Here is an 18904-nt window from a genome sequence, read left to right on the forward strand (position 1 = left end):
GTGCAAAATTCTTCTTAACTCCACCATCATGGTGCTTTCATGGCTCACAGGAGCCAACCTGTAGGCTAGCCTGGGTACTAGAGACAGCCCTTTGCCTCAGAGATATAATGGTAACCCTGATAAAGTTGGGAACATTCAGTGTGGGGGAAAATAAAAAGGGTTGAATCCTCAGTTCCCATTCCATCAACTCTGTAGTAGTTCCACCGACAGAGACAGCTTTTCTGTTGGTGAGGAGGAGTGGGTGACTGACCCTTCCTAATGCGGGCCCACTGACACACAGGAGCCCGGATCATGGAGGAGGCAGCACAGAAGGTTGCAGTAGAACGGAGGGAGAGGAAGTTGCTTTCCTTTAGTTTGACTCTAGTTCTGCTACTTAGGATCGATGCCAAAATAGTCTGATACCCTTGAACTACCTTTCCAACAAGAGATGGATTGACTGAACAAAGGAAGCCACAGCCCTCAATTTGCAAGACCTGAGCAAGGCTGTCAAAGATAGGACGTTTTGGAGGATATTGATTCATAGGGTCGCCATGAGTCGGAAGCGACTTGACGGCACTTAACACACACACACACACACACCTTTCCAAAGAATAATTTGTTTTTTTCCTTATATAACTTTGCCGTTTTATATGATAGTTATTGCTAGAACATTTAGAATGTTTTCGTTTCATGCAAATGTGTTTTCGCTGTAACTTCTCTCTTTTGTGTGTGTGTGTTAAATCTGTGAAGGACCCTAATCCCTATTTTGCATCAGAAAGCAAAGAGAGGAACACCTCACCAAGCAAAACAAGCTGTTCACTGTATACATGCCATATTTTCAAATAAAGAAGTGCAGCTTGCACAGATCTTTGAGGTAGGTGTGTGTTGTTTGTTGTGTGTACACCGTGGAAGAATGGGATCCTAATTACTGCACAGTAGGCCATAGTTGAGGTCCTCATAAATACTTAACATCGTAATGTTTTTAGTGTGCGCTACCTCTGAATAATATTTTAAAGCAACGGGTTTTAATCAGCAAATTAATCTCCTAAAGCTTTCATTGTTAGGTGGGTGAAAATGAAAGGAGTATTTTAATTTTTCTGTGCAGTTTTGATTATCTGTATTTAAAATGCCCTGCATCCCTACTAATGAATGATAGCAATTGGAAGTGATCTTCATAAAGGCATCTCTGGAGGTTTTCATAATGTGTAACTTAAATCAGTCAGTTGAGAGACAGGTAAGTCTAAAAATAACTTTAATCACTTGACAGGCCTGATTTCACTGTGTGGTTTTTGTCAAGTTCATGAAATTGTCATGATTCGCCACCAGTCTTGGGGTGTGTGTTGATGGGATGGACAACATGCTCTTTCTGACATCTCGTGGTAGAAAAATTGACAATTGTGTGTCAAAGACGCAACTAGAGAATCATAAGGCCAGAACCAGCCCTCAGGCTCAGCAGTTCATCCTTTCCCAGGTTTTTAACTGGAAAGAAAATGTTCATTAATTTGATCCATTTAGTTTCTAAGCAAAGCCAGGCCTTCAGTTTAATTTACCTACGTGCTTCTCTGGTGGAGTCCGTTTGCTTTGTTTGTAACATAACACTGAGATAGCATAATTTAATTAGGTAGGCACATTCAGGACACAGTTCAGGTTTGAGCACAAATGCAGGACTCAGCTTCTTCACCTGGTTTTCAAAGTTGACAGGAAAGATTGTAACACGTACTGTAATTTGATAGCTTCCTTGAGTCCTGAGAGATCACAGGGAAGCTTAATTATTACATTTACAACATTTGTAATTTATTGTTATGGCCATTGGCCAGCATAAAATAACAAAGCAATACAGGTACCTATATAGCATTAATTAAAAATAGAAGGAAAAATAAAAAGTAAAATAACATGGCCTAAAAAAACTGATTAAATACATTATCAGCATAATAAAGTACCAAATAAAGTACCAAATAAACATTACACATTATACATTACTTTACCCATCACCCATCATCTGATGAATCACTAATAATATAACCCTTTTTGTTTTGAACATTCCTTTTAGTGATGGCCTGGCAAAATTTAGCTACATTGAAACTCGCCCTCTTAGAGGCTGAGAAAAAGGCACAAATTGTGAACTCAAATAACATTTGCAACGTTATTTTCTGAGCTTTTGCTTGAGCAGTAAGGTACCACAGGGAAGGCCGTTCAATGTTTATGAAGTACTATTCTGATCTGAAGCTTTCGACATGTGTGTCTGAACCCTGGCCTGTATGTAAGGGGTAGACACAAGAAACAAAATAGATTGTAATGTAATATCCAAAGCAGGGGTTTCAAAACATTTTGCGTTACTTAGTTGTATTGCATGTTTATCTCACGCCCTTCTGTTCATTTACTTCCATTCAATCCAAGTTCTCCATACTTGACCAAAAAGTTGCTCGTGAATGTCAGTGCTCTTTGGAGCAGCACTAGAAGAGGTGCAAGGGCCCACAGAGGGCAGGCAGAGAAAGCAGGCAAAGGCATGCCATTATGTATATATGAAAACCATTTGGGTCTCAACTGCTGTTATTTTTATGGCTGGTTTTCTTGACAAAGGCAAAAAGAGTTTTTCAGATAAAATTAAAAGTAAAGAGGAATTATTCCTATCCTTACATTAGATTGAGAGGAAATGTTTTACTTGAGATCTGATGCAACATTATACATTTCTCAACTATATATCTAAACATAATTGTCTCTCACACACAGCCAACTAAAAAAAGTTTTGCAGGACTTCTAAAAGATGGTTGGATTTGGAGGAACATTAAAGGTAAAGGTCCCCTGTGCAAGCACTGGGTCATTCCTGACCCATGGGGTGACATCACATCCCAACGTTCACTAGGCAGACTATGTTCACGGGGTGGTTTGCCATTACCTTCCCCAGTCATCTTCCCTTTACCCCCAGCAAGCTGGGTACTCATTTTACCAACCTCAGAAGGATGGAAGGCTGAGTCAACCTTGAGCCGGCTACCTGGAACCAACTTCCGTTGGAATCGAACTCAGGTTGTGAGCAGAGCTTTGACTGCAGTACTGCAGCTTACCACTCTGCACCATGGGGCTCTTATTTGAGGAACATTAAAAGTGTATTAATAGAGGGTGGGGCATTCTAAAGACTGGTCAGTGACCAGGGAGGATTATTCACCTAGGTATAAAGCGTTCACACTGTTTAATTTCCAGACCAAACTAGTGTTGCATTAAGTCTCAAAAAAATTAGGAAGCTAAGCCCATATTGTGCTTTTGGTCTTGAAATTGATATTTTATAAAGCAATTACATTATTTTAGAAGTATACACCTGTTAATGCACAGTAGAATTATAAATGCTTTTTCCCCCTCCTAGCCTCTAAGTAGAAGTTTGAATGCTGATGTTCCAGAACAATTGATAACTCCATTAGTTTCTTTGGGCCACATTTCCATGTTAGCACCAGACCAGTTTGCATCACCAATGAAATCTGTAGTTGCAAATTTCATCGTAAAAGATCTCCTGATGAATGACAGGGTAAGTTTTGATATTTTTATTAGTTAATTAAATTAATTAATTAAATTTGATTTTAACAGAACGCCATCTGCTGTTTCATTATGGTTATATAGTTCAGTATAATTATATGTATTGGTTTTAATGTTGAGTATTATGGCTTTTATGACGGTTTTAATGTTACCAACCCTGAGCCTGGCTTTGGCTGGGGAGGGCAGGATAGAAATTTGAAATATTAATAAATAAATAAAATATATAATACAAGCTGAAGTTATGTGGTTAGAATGAAGGATTTTATATAAATATCTGATATTATTAGGAGCCTGTAGGAAGGCAAACTAAATTAAAAAATCTCTTCTAAATCAAGACATTTTATTCATTTTCCACTTGAGTCAGCTTTCAATCTTGTGTAAATATCTACAGTCTACAGGTGAGAAAAATGGAAAATTGTGGTCCCCAGATGATGAGGTTTCTCCAGAGGTTCTAGCAAAGGTAGGTTCACAGAAGTTTAGTTGCAATGAAGGAGTTCAGCGGCTGGATTCAGTTGACCAAAGAGTCCTTGGAAGTTCTTGATCTTCCCTTCTCCTGTCTTGGGCAGCTTGTAGGTTGGAGACTTCCCAATTGTGAGGAGCCACAATTTGTTGTGACTTCTGTATTGGTAGTTTTATTAATTTGTGGCTTGATTCTCATTTGCAAACCAGGATTCTAAGCCAGTATTAAACTGTAGATTATAATCCAGGGTGACCAGCAGGAAACAAACTACAGTTTGTTAAGGAGCCTGATTTGAAGAGCATAAGGAATTGTATTTAGTTCTAAACCGGATGCAGAGTGGGAGGGAAAGTACATGCAAGACTGTTTAACTTGTTCTCATGACGTCTGAATGCAGCCACTGTTTCCAAATAGAAAAATAGTTTGTTTTCTATATTCTGACAGGTCAGATTTATATTAAATGCTGTTAATATTTCTGTGGAATAAAATTTTGCCACGTTTGCTATATCTGCTCTGTTCAGCTACTACATGTGCTCTTGGCCTTTTCTAGGAAGTAGAACTGTTTAGTTTTAATTGCTGTTTTTGTTGCGCTTTATTGAGTAAACATATTGAAAAACATAAATGCATTGCTGCCCTAAACTGCAAACAGCTACTCCTACATCTGAATTTGTTTTTAAACTAAGTGTTAGAAGGATCTCTACCAGACCTTTGAATTCGTAATTTTTCATTAGTTTTTTCCATGAATGAATATTTGGGTAGATATACAACTGCTAGTTGTATGAGAGAGCATAATGCAAAAGCATTATCTCCTCCCCGCATTACTTTGTTTGTCTAATGCATCTGGCTTCTTCTGTTCTGAAACTGATTTGAAATTAATATTTTATTGCTAAAATTCCAGTACATACATTTTATTTATTAATTTAGATTTTTTGGCCTGCCCTCAATCTCCAGCCAAGGCTGGGGTCAGGGTGGTTAAAAACTGCTTAATACAATAATCAAATGAAATAAAATTTTATTAATACAGTCAATTAACATATCACATGTTAATACATCAGAGTTCTAGACTTGCTTAATACAGTAAAATCCGGTAAAATATTATAAAATCATAATGTAAGTAAAACAATTTAACAGTCCCACAAATCATAGAATCAGGGTAATAAAACAGATGGCGCTCATTTTTAGGGAGTAGAGACCGCTGTAAGGCCGGAAGCAGTCAGGACCCCCATATTTAGTTAGAACAGTTTTAAACAAACAGAAAAAGAGAGGGGGTGGGGTAGGGAGGCCAGTAATTATGGGAAACTGTAGCCCCCCTCAACTGTAGACATGGTGGAAGAACTCTGTTTTGCAGGCCCTGCGGAATTCCTTGAGATCCCGCAGGGCCCTGGTCTCAAACAATAAGTAACTGATCAAATTTGATACTAATAACAGCATCACAGTGACCTATTCATTGGTTAATAGGTTCAAGCAATTAAATTGCTGGTACGATGGTTGTTGGGTATGAAAAATAACCAGTCAAAATCTGCAAATTCAACTCTCCGGTTATTATCAGCTATGTTGGTCAGTGAGGGAGACTTGACGGAACAGAAGAGAATCAGGTAAGGCTCATTCAAAGTTGTCTTCAGTTTGTTCTAGGAGTTTTCTGTTTTTAATGTATTTATTTTTCAAATTGCAATAGGATGCATTATAACAGCTTAAACTTTTAAGATTACAAAAGTTAGAGAAGATAAATGTAATTTACAAATGTTGATCAGCAGATTATTTCCAAAATTGTATGAAAGATTGCCAAATAGCAAACATCAGTTCGGACTGTCTTCCGTCCTTCTGCCCACATTCTGTTAGCCATTTCCACATTTTGGCAGACCTTTTAAATCAGTTCCTTCACTGAAAAGTTTTTGGCCACATGTCAGTTTTTACTTATAATCAGTTTTGCAGAACTGCCTGTTCTAGGAGGTTTTCATGCTTACACCCAATCCAGCTAAGGGGATCCCCACATGGATTCGTTTTGCTGGTCTGGAGTAGCGCATGCAGATTGAAGGAGCATCTGGATGCAAGATGTTTCATGTGGTGCCTACTTGCATCAGACGCACTTAGGCTAGGGATGTGCCTCACCTACTCTATTGCAGAGTGAATGGGAAAAGGCTTCCCAGTCTGAAATCTGAAGCCACTTGTGTGCAACACCATATAATGTGTCAGCACCTCTGGATTGAGGCCTTAGTATATTAGATGGCTCAGAGGCTCTTTAGGTGGGGATTTATGAAGTACAGATTCTACCATGACCAAATGCTGGAGGTTTGGCCTGCCAGTCCTCCTTTGGCATTCCAAGTCCTCTTATAGCAAAGAATATTGACTAGGAATTTGCATCCATTGTCAGTTATCATTTGTCATTAGTAAAAGGAAAGTTGTGGCATTTGCCTGACCTTTGTGAAAAATGTATCCAGAAAAAGGAGAGCATTTTAACCACTTTTTGGGCTTTACTTTAAGAGTGAGCTGAGTTGCGTGGTATACATCCTTCAAAATACTCATTGGTGTTTGAGACTGGGGAAGGGGGAGTGGGTGAGTGAGCTGGCACTATGCAGGAAAGACTTGATTTAATTTCCTCCCAGATATAGATAATTGTGCCTTAAGTATAAATTCTTAACCACTGTAACACTGCTGGAAAAAATAGTCTTACGAGATATACTCTCCAAACAAAATGAATAGAAGCGTTGCATAAGCCATGTATTCTGCTTCTAACAGGCACATGAGAGTTGTGCCACCTGCAATTGCAGTGGCATCTTAGAGCATACCAAATCTCATGGCTTGGATCCTTCCGATTTGAGTCAATGTTTAGGGTGGTGGTCAGCTTTTTTGAGAGGTGTATGACACTGACAAATTGGTCCTGCATAAAGATTAGCCCTTATCATTGGATAGCTGCCCTTACAAGGGAACTGCTTGGCCTTTACTCCAGGAGGATCCTATCAATAACCATGTACGATATGCTGAGTAAAGGTCAGGCTTTTACCATACAGATCTACGCCACAGTGGCATAGTGGTTAGAGAATGGGATTAGGATCTGGAAGACCCAGGTTCCAATCCCCACTTCTGCCATTGAAGCTCACTTGGTGACCTTGGGCCAGTCACAACCTCTCAGCCTAATCATGAGATTTTGGGGACCAGGGTGTTACCCGCTCAAGTAGAATCTGTGGTATTTGAGTGACATGTGTTAGAAACCTTTACCCTGTTTGTACATCTTTAAACACAACTGTGACTTCTGAGAGAGAATAATTTGTTTTCTTTTGCATGCAGCAAGTCTGATATGTCCCGCCTACGATTGGCTGCAGGCAGTGCCATAATGAAGCTTGCACAGGAGCCTTGTTACCATGAAATTATAACCCCAGAGCAGTTCCAGCTCTGTGCATTGGTCATTAATGTAAGTAACTACCCTTGAAGGGTTGCAGTGGACAGTTAATTAAAGCAGCTCACATTCCCAGCCACAGATCTGAATTCAAGAAAAGATGTTATTTTTCCTTTCTTGTGATGCAACATTCGTCTTGTGCCTGTCCTTGCAATTATTTCACTCTGTGTGAAACATATTTTAAAGTATGTTTTTGGAGTTTCTGCTGATAGCAAATTTAATTGCTCAGTTGCATGGCTTTTTTTTTAAATCTCTTTTAACTCTTTACAGGATGAATGTTACCAGGTGAGGCAGATATTTGCTCAGAAGCTACATAAAGCACTGGTAAAATTACTGCTCCCATTGGAGTACATGGCAATTTTTGCATTGTGTGCCAAAGACCCTGTAAAGGAAAGGAGAGCACATGCAAGACAGTGCTTGCTAAAAAATATAAGTATACGGCGAGAGTACATTAAGCAGAATCCTATGGCCAATGGTTAGTAAACTTTCCTGGCAATTCTCTCTCATGATATTTTACTTCTGTTGTGAGCACTCTCTTTCTGTGTGTGAATATGTTTGTTTTCAGAAACTGTTCCAAGAAACATAATGAGTTCATTTTGTAGGGCATTTCTTAAAATAGGTGATAGCTGTGTTGCCTGCTTGTACAGTAGCAAAACAGTGACGTTTCTGGGTCAGTTTTATGTATTGCGAAACCATGGCTTAGTACTGCAGGAAAGAGCCCCCGCCCCCCAACACTCAGAGCTGGTTAGTTCCTGTTAAGCAGAAACCATAATTTTCTGTTATATCCTGTATGGTGTATTAGAGTGTGAGGCTAGGATCTGGGGCCGAGGTTCAGAAACCCACTTTGCTATGGAAGTTTGCTGGATTACCTTGGGCCAGTCAGACCCGCTTGGTATAACCAAAAACCAGGAGGTTGTGAGGATAAAACTGAAGAGAGGAGAATGGGGTAAGCTGCTGAGGGTCCCTATTGGTAAGAAAGGCGGGGTGTAAAAAGTAAAGTAAAATTAAAAAACTGAACTAGCAAGATATAGTTTGTGCTGTCCTCCAAATTAGAATAGTACATGCCAGTCCATGATTTGAAGTTAATTTGTCACCCCAGTTTAAGCATGCAAACCATAGTTTGCCAATTCTACTGGGGTGGAATGGTAAACTGGTTTGCACTAAACAGGAAATAACTAATCAATGCAAAGTGCATGAGAGAGAATGGGGAGTGTGTATGAGTACCAGACCCCATCCCTTCTGAACCATCCTTTTGATGTTCAAATATGTATTGTATGTTATATACATTGGTTGCTTATGCAGCTGTTATGTCTTGTTGTTCCAGAAAAGCTTTTGTCTCTGCTGCCCGAATATGTGGTACCGTACATGATTCACTTGCTGGCTCACGATCCAGATTTCACAAAACCTCAAGATGTCGATCAGCTTCGTGATATCAAAGAGTATGTGTTGCCCTTTATTAGGCTTATGAGAAACTGTAAAAGGAGATCAGAGCTTTTTGTGGGTGATCTGTATGGAAATTTTGAGTATTGATTCTAAAAAATCTGATTCCTTGGATCTACGGATGTTTTAATGTAAAACCTGCATGATATTAAGAATGTCTCTGCAATCAATAGGAGCGTTTTCCTGGTATCTTCCTACCTATCCCTTGTATGTGTGTGTTTATTTCACATTGTGCAGCACGCTTCCTGTGAGAAACACCAAGGCTCCTACATATAATGTTTGGGTAGTCTTCTGTCCAAGTGGTTTTCAGGACCTGACCGACCTGCCTGCAGTAGTAAAGCTGTGTCATATATCTTCAGGGCATTCTCTGGGTGGGAGTTAACTTCTGGAAAATTGTATACTAGCAGGAGTGAGCACTCAGTTGCAAGAGTGACTTTACTCTTACTTTACTTTTCCTGATATTCTGGCTTTTGGGTTATCACTAAATGGAGGACCCTTTTACTTTCATACCAGCATTTGCTAATTCAGGATAGTTCTACTCCATGCAAGCCATTCCTTACTAAACATTTAGACCATATTTTTTCCCAGTCCAACACCTTCTATGCAATTAATTTCTTTTGTTTACTCTCTTTTAACTACTGAGACCTGCTTTCTTTGGCTTTCTCCATTCCCTTTAATAGAAAAATTCAGTTTTTTAGTTTTATTAAAGAGTTAAAACCATGAAAGTGGAGTTGCTGGAGACACAGTTTATAGCAGGGGTTCCCAACCTTTTTGAGGCTGTGGATATATTTGGAATTCAGACATGACATAGTGAACACAGTCACAAAGTGGTTGCCACAAAATGGCTGCTGCAGGAGGCATAGCCAACTACAAAATGGCTGCGACAGCTTAACTTCAGTCAAACAGTGAATATACTTGTGCTGTGGTGGCAGCTTATACCAAAGCAACATTTTTAAAAATCTGCATAGCCAATCAGAAGCCTTGCTGGGCAAAAGCCCTACTTGGCCCCACCCACTTCCTAAAAACACTTGGCAGGTGCAAGAAAAGGTGTTGGTGGGTGCCCTGGAACCCACAGGCACCACATTGAGGACCCCCTGGTTTAGAGCTTGCAGGAGGAGCCTTCACATCCAAAATGTGCTTTCTGATAGGGTAAGGAGTTAGTGTTGCAAATGAATTATGATGTTTGGCTGCTTGTGTTCAACTAGGTGCCTGTGGTTCATGCTGGAAGTCTTAATGACCAAGAATGAAAACAACAGCCATGCCTTCATGAAAAAGATGACAGAGAGCATCAGACTTACACGGGATGCCCAGTCTCCAGATGAACCAAAGGCCAACGAAGTAAGAAATGTGGTGGAAGGAGAAGGGTTTTGAAGTCAGTTGTTGATCAAGATGGAGAGAATGCTACATAACAAGCACTAAGCCAGAATCTCTTGACTTATCTCCAGAGAGAATTTTAGTTGTAAGCATTTCATGTTAGCAATCTCATGCTTTCAAAGTTCTAGCATAGTTGTCAGGAAGCAATGCTAATTTTTCCATAGAAAGGGAATAATATAAATGATAGGCATAACGTGAAAGTAGGGAACCAAGAAACTCTTCTTCAGTAGCCATTTGGTTTTTTTGTACAACATTTTATTCAGGATTATAATATTGCATATAAACCAAGTGTGTATCATGACCAATGTTAGGAGAAATCTAGCTTTTATTTTAAGCACAAAAGAAGTCTAAAGAATTGTGTAATAAAGTGTAAAGACAATGTGCTCTCTTTTCAAAGGACAAATTGACTTCCGAAATTACCATTATTCTCTCTCTTTCCCTCAGAAACTCTACACTGTATGTGATGTGGCCCTGTGTGTCATCAACAGCAAAAGTGCTTTATGTAATGCAGAGATTCCAAAGGATCCTGTATTGCCAACCAAATTTTTTACACAACCTGAAAAGGTAATTTCTTTAAGATTTGATTTCAGGAAGGTAATGATTTTCCAGTTTGGTAAAGCTTCAAGTGTGGCAAGATTCAAGGAGATTGTGTTTCTTGATTTCTGTTAACTAAATGATTCACTTAGATAATTATTACAAAGTTGTCCTATCCTCTTCCTTCTCTAACGAAAGAAGAATGCTACTAAACTTCTTTGCAGTCTTTTTGGGATGTTCTGGACTGTTGATTCATTATCTGTCATTCATTTTAAAAATGCCAAATCTGAATGAGCATGTGATGGAATCTTTCAGAGAATGTTCAGGTTATCTTAATTAGGCCATGGTGTAGTACACCTTTCTTTAAAAACCTATTAGCAGTTTGGATTATTGGCCTTTACTCCTTTGCCAGCCGGAGGACTCATCGTCCTGCCTGAAGAATGAGAAACAGTTTTTCGCTTTGAGTAAAACTAATTTTGTAGGAAAAGCATTTGACTTGAGCGTTTTCTTTACTGCACTTGCTAGGAGAGTGTTGTCCAGGAAATTGTTTGAAAGATTTATTTACCTAAATATGTACCTTTTAAAATATTCATCAATTTTAACAGATTGAACCTGTCATGAACATATGTTAGAAATAAATATGTGGAGGGCCTTTTGGTTTCTTAGACTGATGAGAAGAAATTATTTACAATCTCATGGTTTGGAAGTTTCTCTTAAGACTTTTCAGAGGGCAGTATGAAGTTTAAATGCCATCTGCTCAACAGGAACATTTTTTTCCTTATCGCCTCTTAAGTCTGTAATTAAGAAAACATGTTGAATGTGTAATCATTGCCTGTCAAACATTATTGATTTTGGTTAGCCACCCTCCAGGACATCATAGGTTCATGGAACACTTTGCCTATCTCAGTGGGATTTAGGATTCCCCCCATCCACTGGAATGTTTAAATCCCATGTTATATCACATCACAGACTGCTTTTGAAACTCATCTTTTTAAAAGCAGCACATGTTTGAGAAAATGAGGGGTAAAGTCATCTTGGGCTTCCCAAACTAGTTCCACACTTGTTTTTGAATGAAAATTATATTTATTAGAAATGACTGTTTAGAAGCAATAGTGCCAAGACTTGGAATACAGGCTCTCTGTCACATTTTACTTGAACCTTGGAAATGTTGAAGTTAACAAGTAGAAATAAGTAATATTTCTTTGTCCTGCAGGATTTTTGCAATGACAGGAATTATATTTCAGAAGAGACAAGAGTTCTTCTTTTAACAGGAAAGGTATTGTTGATGGTATCAGAAGTATTATGTGCAACACATTTGATTGGTCATGTGTCCACCAGTGATATGAGGCAAAAAGAAATTCCAAAATGGAAAATTCTTATGTGGAAAGTTTTTCACCCCACATGTATAGTCTCTGTTGCCAGTGCTGTAGTGCTGTAAATCAGTCATGTTAAATGGGCTAAATGTGGGATATGAAGCATGGACAAACCCCAGTGCATGTACATGGAGTATTTGCCTTCTTTTGCTAACATGATTTAAATAATTAAATTGTTTTGATTTGAATCAGAGCCCCGTGGCGCAGAGTGGTAAGCTGCAGTACTGCAGTCCCAAGCTCTGCTCATGACCTGAGTTCGATCCCAACGGAAGTTGGTTTCAGGTAGCCAGCTCAAGGTTGACTCAGCCTTCCATCCTTCCGAGGTCGGTAAAATGAGTACCCAGCTTGCTGGGGGTAAAGCGAAGATGACTGGGGAAGGCACTGGCAATCCCCCCCCGCCCCCCGTAAAATAAAAGTCTGCCTAGAAAACGTCGGGATGTGACGTCACCCATGGGTCAGGAATGACCTGGTGCTTGCACAGGGGACTACCTTTAGCTTACTTTTTAATTTGAATCAGAACATTTTCTGATTCAGATTTTGCCAGAAAACCCACATCACTGACGTAGTCCCCTTGATTTCAGCAGGGGACTAGTATAGCTAAGTAATTTGTAGGTTGTGTCCTAGTTTTCCAACTTTGCAATGATGGAGTAATGTTTTTCATTTTTACTTTAAATGTGCAAAATTATCACAAGGAGAACACAATTTCCAAGGTTGCTTAGTAATTATTGGCTGCCACTTTTAGAATGGTCTTTTAGAATTCTCCCCCCCCCCCCGCTGAATCTGAGTACAATTTATTTTTTTATTGTAATGATGTCGCATGGTGCACACATGTTCACTCTTGTTCTGTTCTCGGAATGAAGGCTGAAGGTCTTTCAGTACTTCATGGAGTCATAATGCACTGTACGTGTGTCTTGTGCATAACCACATAAAAACAAATTATTCCATCAGCTTGTGAATGCTCAGGTATTTACAATGTGTAGTGGTGGCTTTAGCTATTTGATTATATCAGGTGATAGATCAAGTTGAAAGAGCAAGTTTATGTACTAAGACTGCAATCATATGCGGGCTTACATAGGAACGTATTCCAGTGAACAAAGTGGGATTTACTTTTGATGAACAAGCACTGTATTTCACTGTAAAATGATTGGTTTTTTCCCTTCGGTCAGAAAGAGTTTTAAAACCAAACGGTTAGACTGTCTGTACCATGAAGCTGTACACACTTAACTAAACTTACTTTGTCTGTTTTAGCCTAAACCAGCCGGTGTGTTAGGTGCAGTAAATAAGCCCCTTTCTGCAACTGGAAGAAGACCATACATTAGAAGTACAGGATCAGAAACTGGAAGCAATAATAGTGTAAACTCAGAGCTGAGCTCTCCTGCAGGAAATCGATCAAGGTATATTTCATAGCAGCAGCAGCATAATTTAGATTTTAAAAGCAGGTTTTCCTCTTGTCCTGCATTCATTTTAATTATCTGGATAATTATCATTGTTTCATCCTTTTGAATGTCAGAGTACGGCTGTTTGACCTTTATTTATTCCAGAGAGGAGTATGTAAACATTCCAAGGATTTGCATAACAAGCTAATTGCAGCACCTTGAAAAATACTTGATTTACTGTCCAGTAATTCCACAGGAAATACAGCTAGAGCAATATAATTTTTCTACGGTAACATCAGATTATTTGAAACCAATTGAAAACTGATATCTTGCTGGATCTCCTCACTAAATTAGATGGGGTACCATAGGCATGATACAAATGAGAGGATCCACAAATCACTTGTGGGGATGGGGCATCCCCTACTACTGTTTCCTCCCATCTTTTGCCTCCACTTTTTCCTCCCACCCACACCTCCATCTCCCTCCATATGCCTCCTGCTGCCTACCTTCTCTCCTGTCTCCTTCCCATGCTGACATCCTCTCTCCATCTCCCTCTTCTTGACCAATCACCACCAACTCCCTGGCGTTCCTGCTATCCTCACATACTGCAGCATTGTTTCTGGGGTTACTAGGCAGTCCCCAAAATGGATGAGATCTCTCAATGTAGCATCATGAGATCTTATTTTATCCACTTGAGTTTTTATATTCCCGTCAATGTTTTTATTCAGATTTTTCTTCAGACTTGGGGTTTCCCCTGGTTTTGTAGAGGAAAAATGCAGGGCTCCATTGTGTGGATTTTTTGATCCATTTTTTTTCGGGGCCATTGTTCAGAATTGGGATGGAAAGGTATATAAGATATCTACATGAGTTGAACTCATGAAGCTGCCTTATGCTGAATTAGACGATTGGTCCATCAAGGTCAATATTATCTACTCCAATTGGCGGTGGCTCTCCCAAGGTCTCAGGCAGAGATCTTTCACATCACCTACTACCTGCTCCTTCTAACTGGAGATACGGGATGGAACCTGGGACTTTCTGCATGCCAAGCAGCTGTTCTGCCACTGAGCCATTGCCCACTCCATTGCAATATGGATTATTGTATGACATAGTAACAGCTCCAAACTGGTTGCTGTTACAGATGCCCAGGCAGTTGAGCACCTACCTTGTTGGAGTATTATTCTCAGTCCTTCAACAGAGACTCATCAGTTGCTTCTTAATCACAAACCCTTATTTTGAACCCTAAATCTGTATGGTCTCCTATATCCTCTGCATTTACTCTGACTTCAGTATTAGTGGGCCTGTCTGCTTAAAGTGTGGTAAAAGCATATTCTCCAATTCATATGTGACTATTTTGGTGCATTAAGCCCACCAGTGCAGTACTTTGTATTAAGCAATGCATTGAATGTTTTTAATGCTGTAATTATAGCTAATGAGGTATAGTTGAAGGTTGATTGCCAATTGAAAACTTTTCTCAAGCAGAAACATTTCACTCTGTAGAGTCTCAGACCACATAATAGCTTAAATGCATATGCAAGTTTATCGGGATTCTGTAATGCAGTGTTGCCATAGAAACTGAGTTCCTGTACCTGTAAAGTGGACCCGAATCTCTTAAATGCATATGGTTCAAGAGACAACTTGTGCTTTCAGTTTTTATACTTGCTGTGGTTGGGGAGGTGATGAGTTTGTGAAATGAAAGGCTGCATCAACAGTCTAGCTCAGAGGTAGATATATTCAAGCCTGCTGAACTTGGTGAGCTGAAATGCATCTAATTCTCTGCTAGACTGTGATGTAAATAAAGTGTGATGTAGTGGTTAGGCTGTGCTAGACCTGAGGAGTTCTAGGTTCAAATCCTCACTTGCCACGTATGCACCGACTGTGATGTTGGGCCATTTGTTTTCTCTCAGCCTAACCTACCTCACAAGGTGGTTGTGAGGATAAAATGAAAAAGGAGAGAATTACATCTGCCTTCCTTAATTTTTAAATAAATTTAATAAATATATAAAATTGCTATTTTGTGTGCTTGAAGTCCAGATTTTGGAGGTGTTAGAACTAGGATTTTCAAACTCCAGTGCATCTTTCTCTTTAGGCTTATTAAATTATCTAGTTAGGCTGAAATAGGAAAAAATCTTACAAGGGTACCTAATAAAAGCAGATATATACTGACTTGTGTTAATTCCTCCAACAGAGAGCAGAGCTCAGACATATCAGAAACTGGCATCAGTGAAAATGATGAAAATCCAGTCAGAATTATTTCTGTAACTCCAGTAAAAATAGAACCTGTTAAAAACAAGGTATGGTCAAGGTGCTTAAAAGTTGTCTCAGAATTGCTGCCTAATATTTTATGCAACTTCTACATTTCCTTTGCCATCCCATGAAAACAAACTCCAGATTAATAATATTGATTTTTCTGATGAAAGGAAAGAAGGTAGCTGACTGAAACAAGACTTACCTTAGTTACTAAATATCATCTGAGTGAAGAAAAGCCTTCAAGTATTTGCTAAGGAGGGGTAGGGTAACAGAGGTATTTAATCCTCCACGAGGCAGCACACGTAGGGGTTTGCTTGTTCAAAAGCACCTCCCTACATGTTTTCAAATACCCTGTTTTAATATCCAGGTATGAAATGGGTAGCTGCATTGAGGCTTATGATGTAAGGACAATAGTAATGATATATTTCTGGTTTGTTTCCTATCCATACTGTTTTGATTCTAGTGACTTACTATGTTTTCAGCAAAAAAAAAAAAAAAAGAGTTGAACATGTATAGTGTAATAGACAGAACATCAGACTGGAGAGAGACTTCGGTCCCAGTCCCCTATTAGCCATGAAACTGAATGAGTGATACTGTTCCAGTTACCTTCTCTCAGTTTGACCTACCTCACAGGGTAGCGGGAGCATCACATCTATTGGCCTGAGCTCTTTGGGGAAAGAGTGAGATAGAAATGTAGTGTGCCAGAGTAGCTAGGAACACATTAAGTTGGATATCAGAATCAATTTGAGCAAATTCTTAGATAACTGAAAACATCCCTTAGTATTATTAGTTGGCACATTCTCTCCCCCCGCACACACACACACACACACACTAAGGAATTGAGGAAAGCTGCCTGTCAGTCTAGTTGAGGAATGCCTTCAGGCGCAACAGGTCACGCTCCCACTTCAAGTGGGATGAAGAGAGAAGGTTGGAGTTACGCATATTCCTTCTCTCCTGCACCTTCTCTCCTGCACCAACTTTCTCTGTGGCTGTGTTTAAGGTTCATATTGGCAATGACCTTAACCAAAGTTAACGCTACTCAAATTCTTGAAAAAGCTCAAAGACAGTGCTTTTCTGTCACCACATATCCAGATCTGGTTGATAGCATTAAAATAAAATCTACCGGGAAAGGCCTAGCTGTGGGCATGAGAATATCCACTTGCAACAGCTCTTACTGGTTTGCCAGGATTTTGTTGCAATTTTTAGCTAACATTGTTTCGCATTTTACTAATTTAGTATATTTTCCTTTTTTATGATGTATATTTATAACTATTAGAGGTATTTGTTGACACGTTTGTAATGGCCTTATGGCTACATGCAAATAAAATTAATTCACTTGCAATAGTAGATCTCCATGCTGCGGTGCTTGCAAGGTGGTTATTATAGTTGCTCTTGGAAATATGCTTCGGAAACACTTCAAAGCAGGTATAATTGCCATGTGACCTTTTGGGATTCAATTGGTCAGAGACTAATAGTTCAGTTTCTTTTTCTAGGAGATGAATTCTGATCAGGCAACACAAGGGAACGTTAGCACCGAGCGAGGGAAGAAAAGAACCACAGCAGCAGCTGGAGCGGAGAATATTCATCAAAAGGCAGAAGAAAAGAAAACGGACGAGATGGGACAGTCAGCCCCTCCCAAACCCCGGAGAGGGCGTCCCCCCAAGTCTGAATCTCAGGGCACCACAGCAAAAAACGCCGAAGCTAGTAAACCATCTGGCAGGGGACGGAAAAGGGCAGCACCGAGTCAAGAAGGTCCAGGGGGGTTAGAGGCAAGTAATGCCAAAGCACCAAAACAAGAAGCAGCAAAAAAAGCAGTACCAGCACAGAGACAGATTGATCTACAAAGGTAAACACACACACACAACGCTGAGAACTGTTCCTAAATGTTGAAATAACATTTGCAGAGCAAAATGCCAGTAAACCAGAGCCATTTACTTTTAATCTTTACTGTTAACTAAGGCCTGAGCAGGGTGTGTTGCGCTTGGTGGTGCCCCTGTGGCAATCTCGGGTTTTGTTGGGTGATAGTTTGGAAAGATGAAGATGGTTTTATTGACAGCTCTACAATTAGTCTAGGTTGAAACCATGGTTCTGAAAGCACTTCATGGCCTGACCCCGCTACCTGTTCTTGTCCCCTTATTTCTCCGGTTGACTTTTACCCTCTCCTGTTCCTGCCCAATTCACCATTACAAGTGTAGTCCTTGTAATACAATTCCAAATTTCTTTTGAAAACAGATATATTATTCTATGTATGCAGTAGAAAAGAACAAGAGTCCAGTATCACCTTGAAGACTTAATAAATTTCTGACAGGGTGGGAGCTGTGGCTCATGAAAGCTCATACCTTGCCAGAACTATTGTTAATGTTTAAGGTGCTATTGGACTCTTGCTGTTTTCTACTGCTATTGACAGACTAATATGGCTACTCATCCTGATCTATCTCCATGTATGCAGTTAATAAATTTGTAATCTTAGCAAATAACAGAGCAAGTTCATGGAAGGCACTGGGATGGAGACAACTCTTGTCTGTTCCCTTTTCTGTTCTCAGCCCCCTCCTCCCAAAGCTGCGTTCATGTTTCTGTAGGTCCCGGACCCTCAGGGGCAACTGTGTGAAAGCGCAAGGGGCTGCAGTGGGAAAAGGGCACATGGCAGCAAGCCCTCTTACAAGCCCCTCCCACTTGAAAACTGCTTGGGTCCCCGTCTAGCACAGATATTTCACTTTTTTTCATGAGGAACATGCAGCCTTCACCTTGGTGATGATGATGAATATCCAGGAGTACGGAGTATAAAAGGCAGTTTGCCGAGAACTTTCTTCTGTGGTGTCCTAAACAGCCCTTTACAAATTTTTTGTTCCTCTCAAGCTAACACTGAGTTGGATCCTAAGGCTGCCTGAATGGAAGTTGCTCATGATGTCATATCTTCCCATTCCTGAGCAGTGCTGCAATGGGGGTCAGGGAGACCCTGTCAGTCAGAAAAGACCAGGTTCAGAGGCCTTCAGTGAGAAGGGGGTGGAGGAAGTGCAGTGGGGCAAGTTTTTAATTGACATAAGAATGAAATGGTAGCAGTTTTGACAGATTCCTCATCCTCGTTGCAGCCTCCCACCCCATAGCAGCAGCTCTTAGTATGTGGGGATCTCAGTGAGAAGGGGTGGAGGAAGTGCGGTGGGGCAAGATTTTAATTGACATAAGAATGAAATTGTAGCAGTTTTGA

At 39.9% G+C, this 18904-nt stretch overlaps 1 protein-coding gene across 1 annotated transcript in view; it reads left to right on the forward strand.

The window, feature by feature from the left end:
• Nucleotides 1–18904, forward strand: part of PDS5A (PDS5 cohesin associated factor A) — a 73256-nt gene that overhangs the window by 51559 nt on the left and 2793 nt on the right. Inside the window, exons 20-32 of the mRNA XM_056855173.1 lie at nucleotides 730–853; nucleotides 3338–3496; nucleotides 3896–3964; nucleotides 5420–5556; nucleotides 7247–7370; nucleotides 7626–7830; nucleotides 8680–8794; nucleotides 10001–10133; nucleotides 10614–10733; nucleotides 11917–11979; nucleotides 13325–13470; nucleotides 15638–15743; nucleotides 17193–17545. Coding sequence (XP_056711151.1) covers nucleotides 730–853; nucleotides 3338–3496; nucleotides 3896–3964; nucleotides 5420–5556; nucleotides 7247–7370; nucleotides 7626–7830; nucleotides 8680–8794; nucleotides 10001–10133; nucleotides 10614–10733; nucleotides 11917–11979; nucleotides 13325–13470; nucleotides 15638–15743; nucleotides 17193–17545 — 1854 coding nt within the window. The remainder of the gene's footprint in view (nucleotides 1–729; nucleotides 854–3337; nucleotides 3497–3895; nucleotides 3965–5419; nucleotides 5557–7246; nucleotides 7371–7625; nucleotides 7831–8679; nucleotides 8795–10000; nucleotides 10134–10613; nucleotides 10734–11916; nucleotides 11980–13324; nucleotides 13471–15637; nucleotides 15744–17192; nucleotides 17546–18904) is intronic.

Source organism: Euleptes europaea, chromosome 9, assembly GCF_029931775.1.
Source record: "Euleptes europaea isolate rEulEur1 chromosome 9, rEulEur1.hap1, whole genome shotgun sequence".
In the NCBI taxonomy this organism is placed as follows: domain Eukaryota; kingdom Metazoa; phylum Chordata; class Lepidosauria; order Squamata; family Sphaerodactylidae; genus Euleptes; species Euleptes europaea.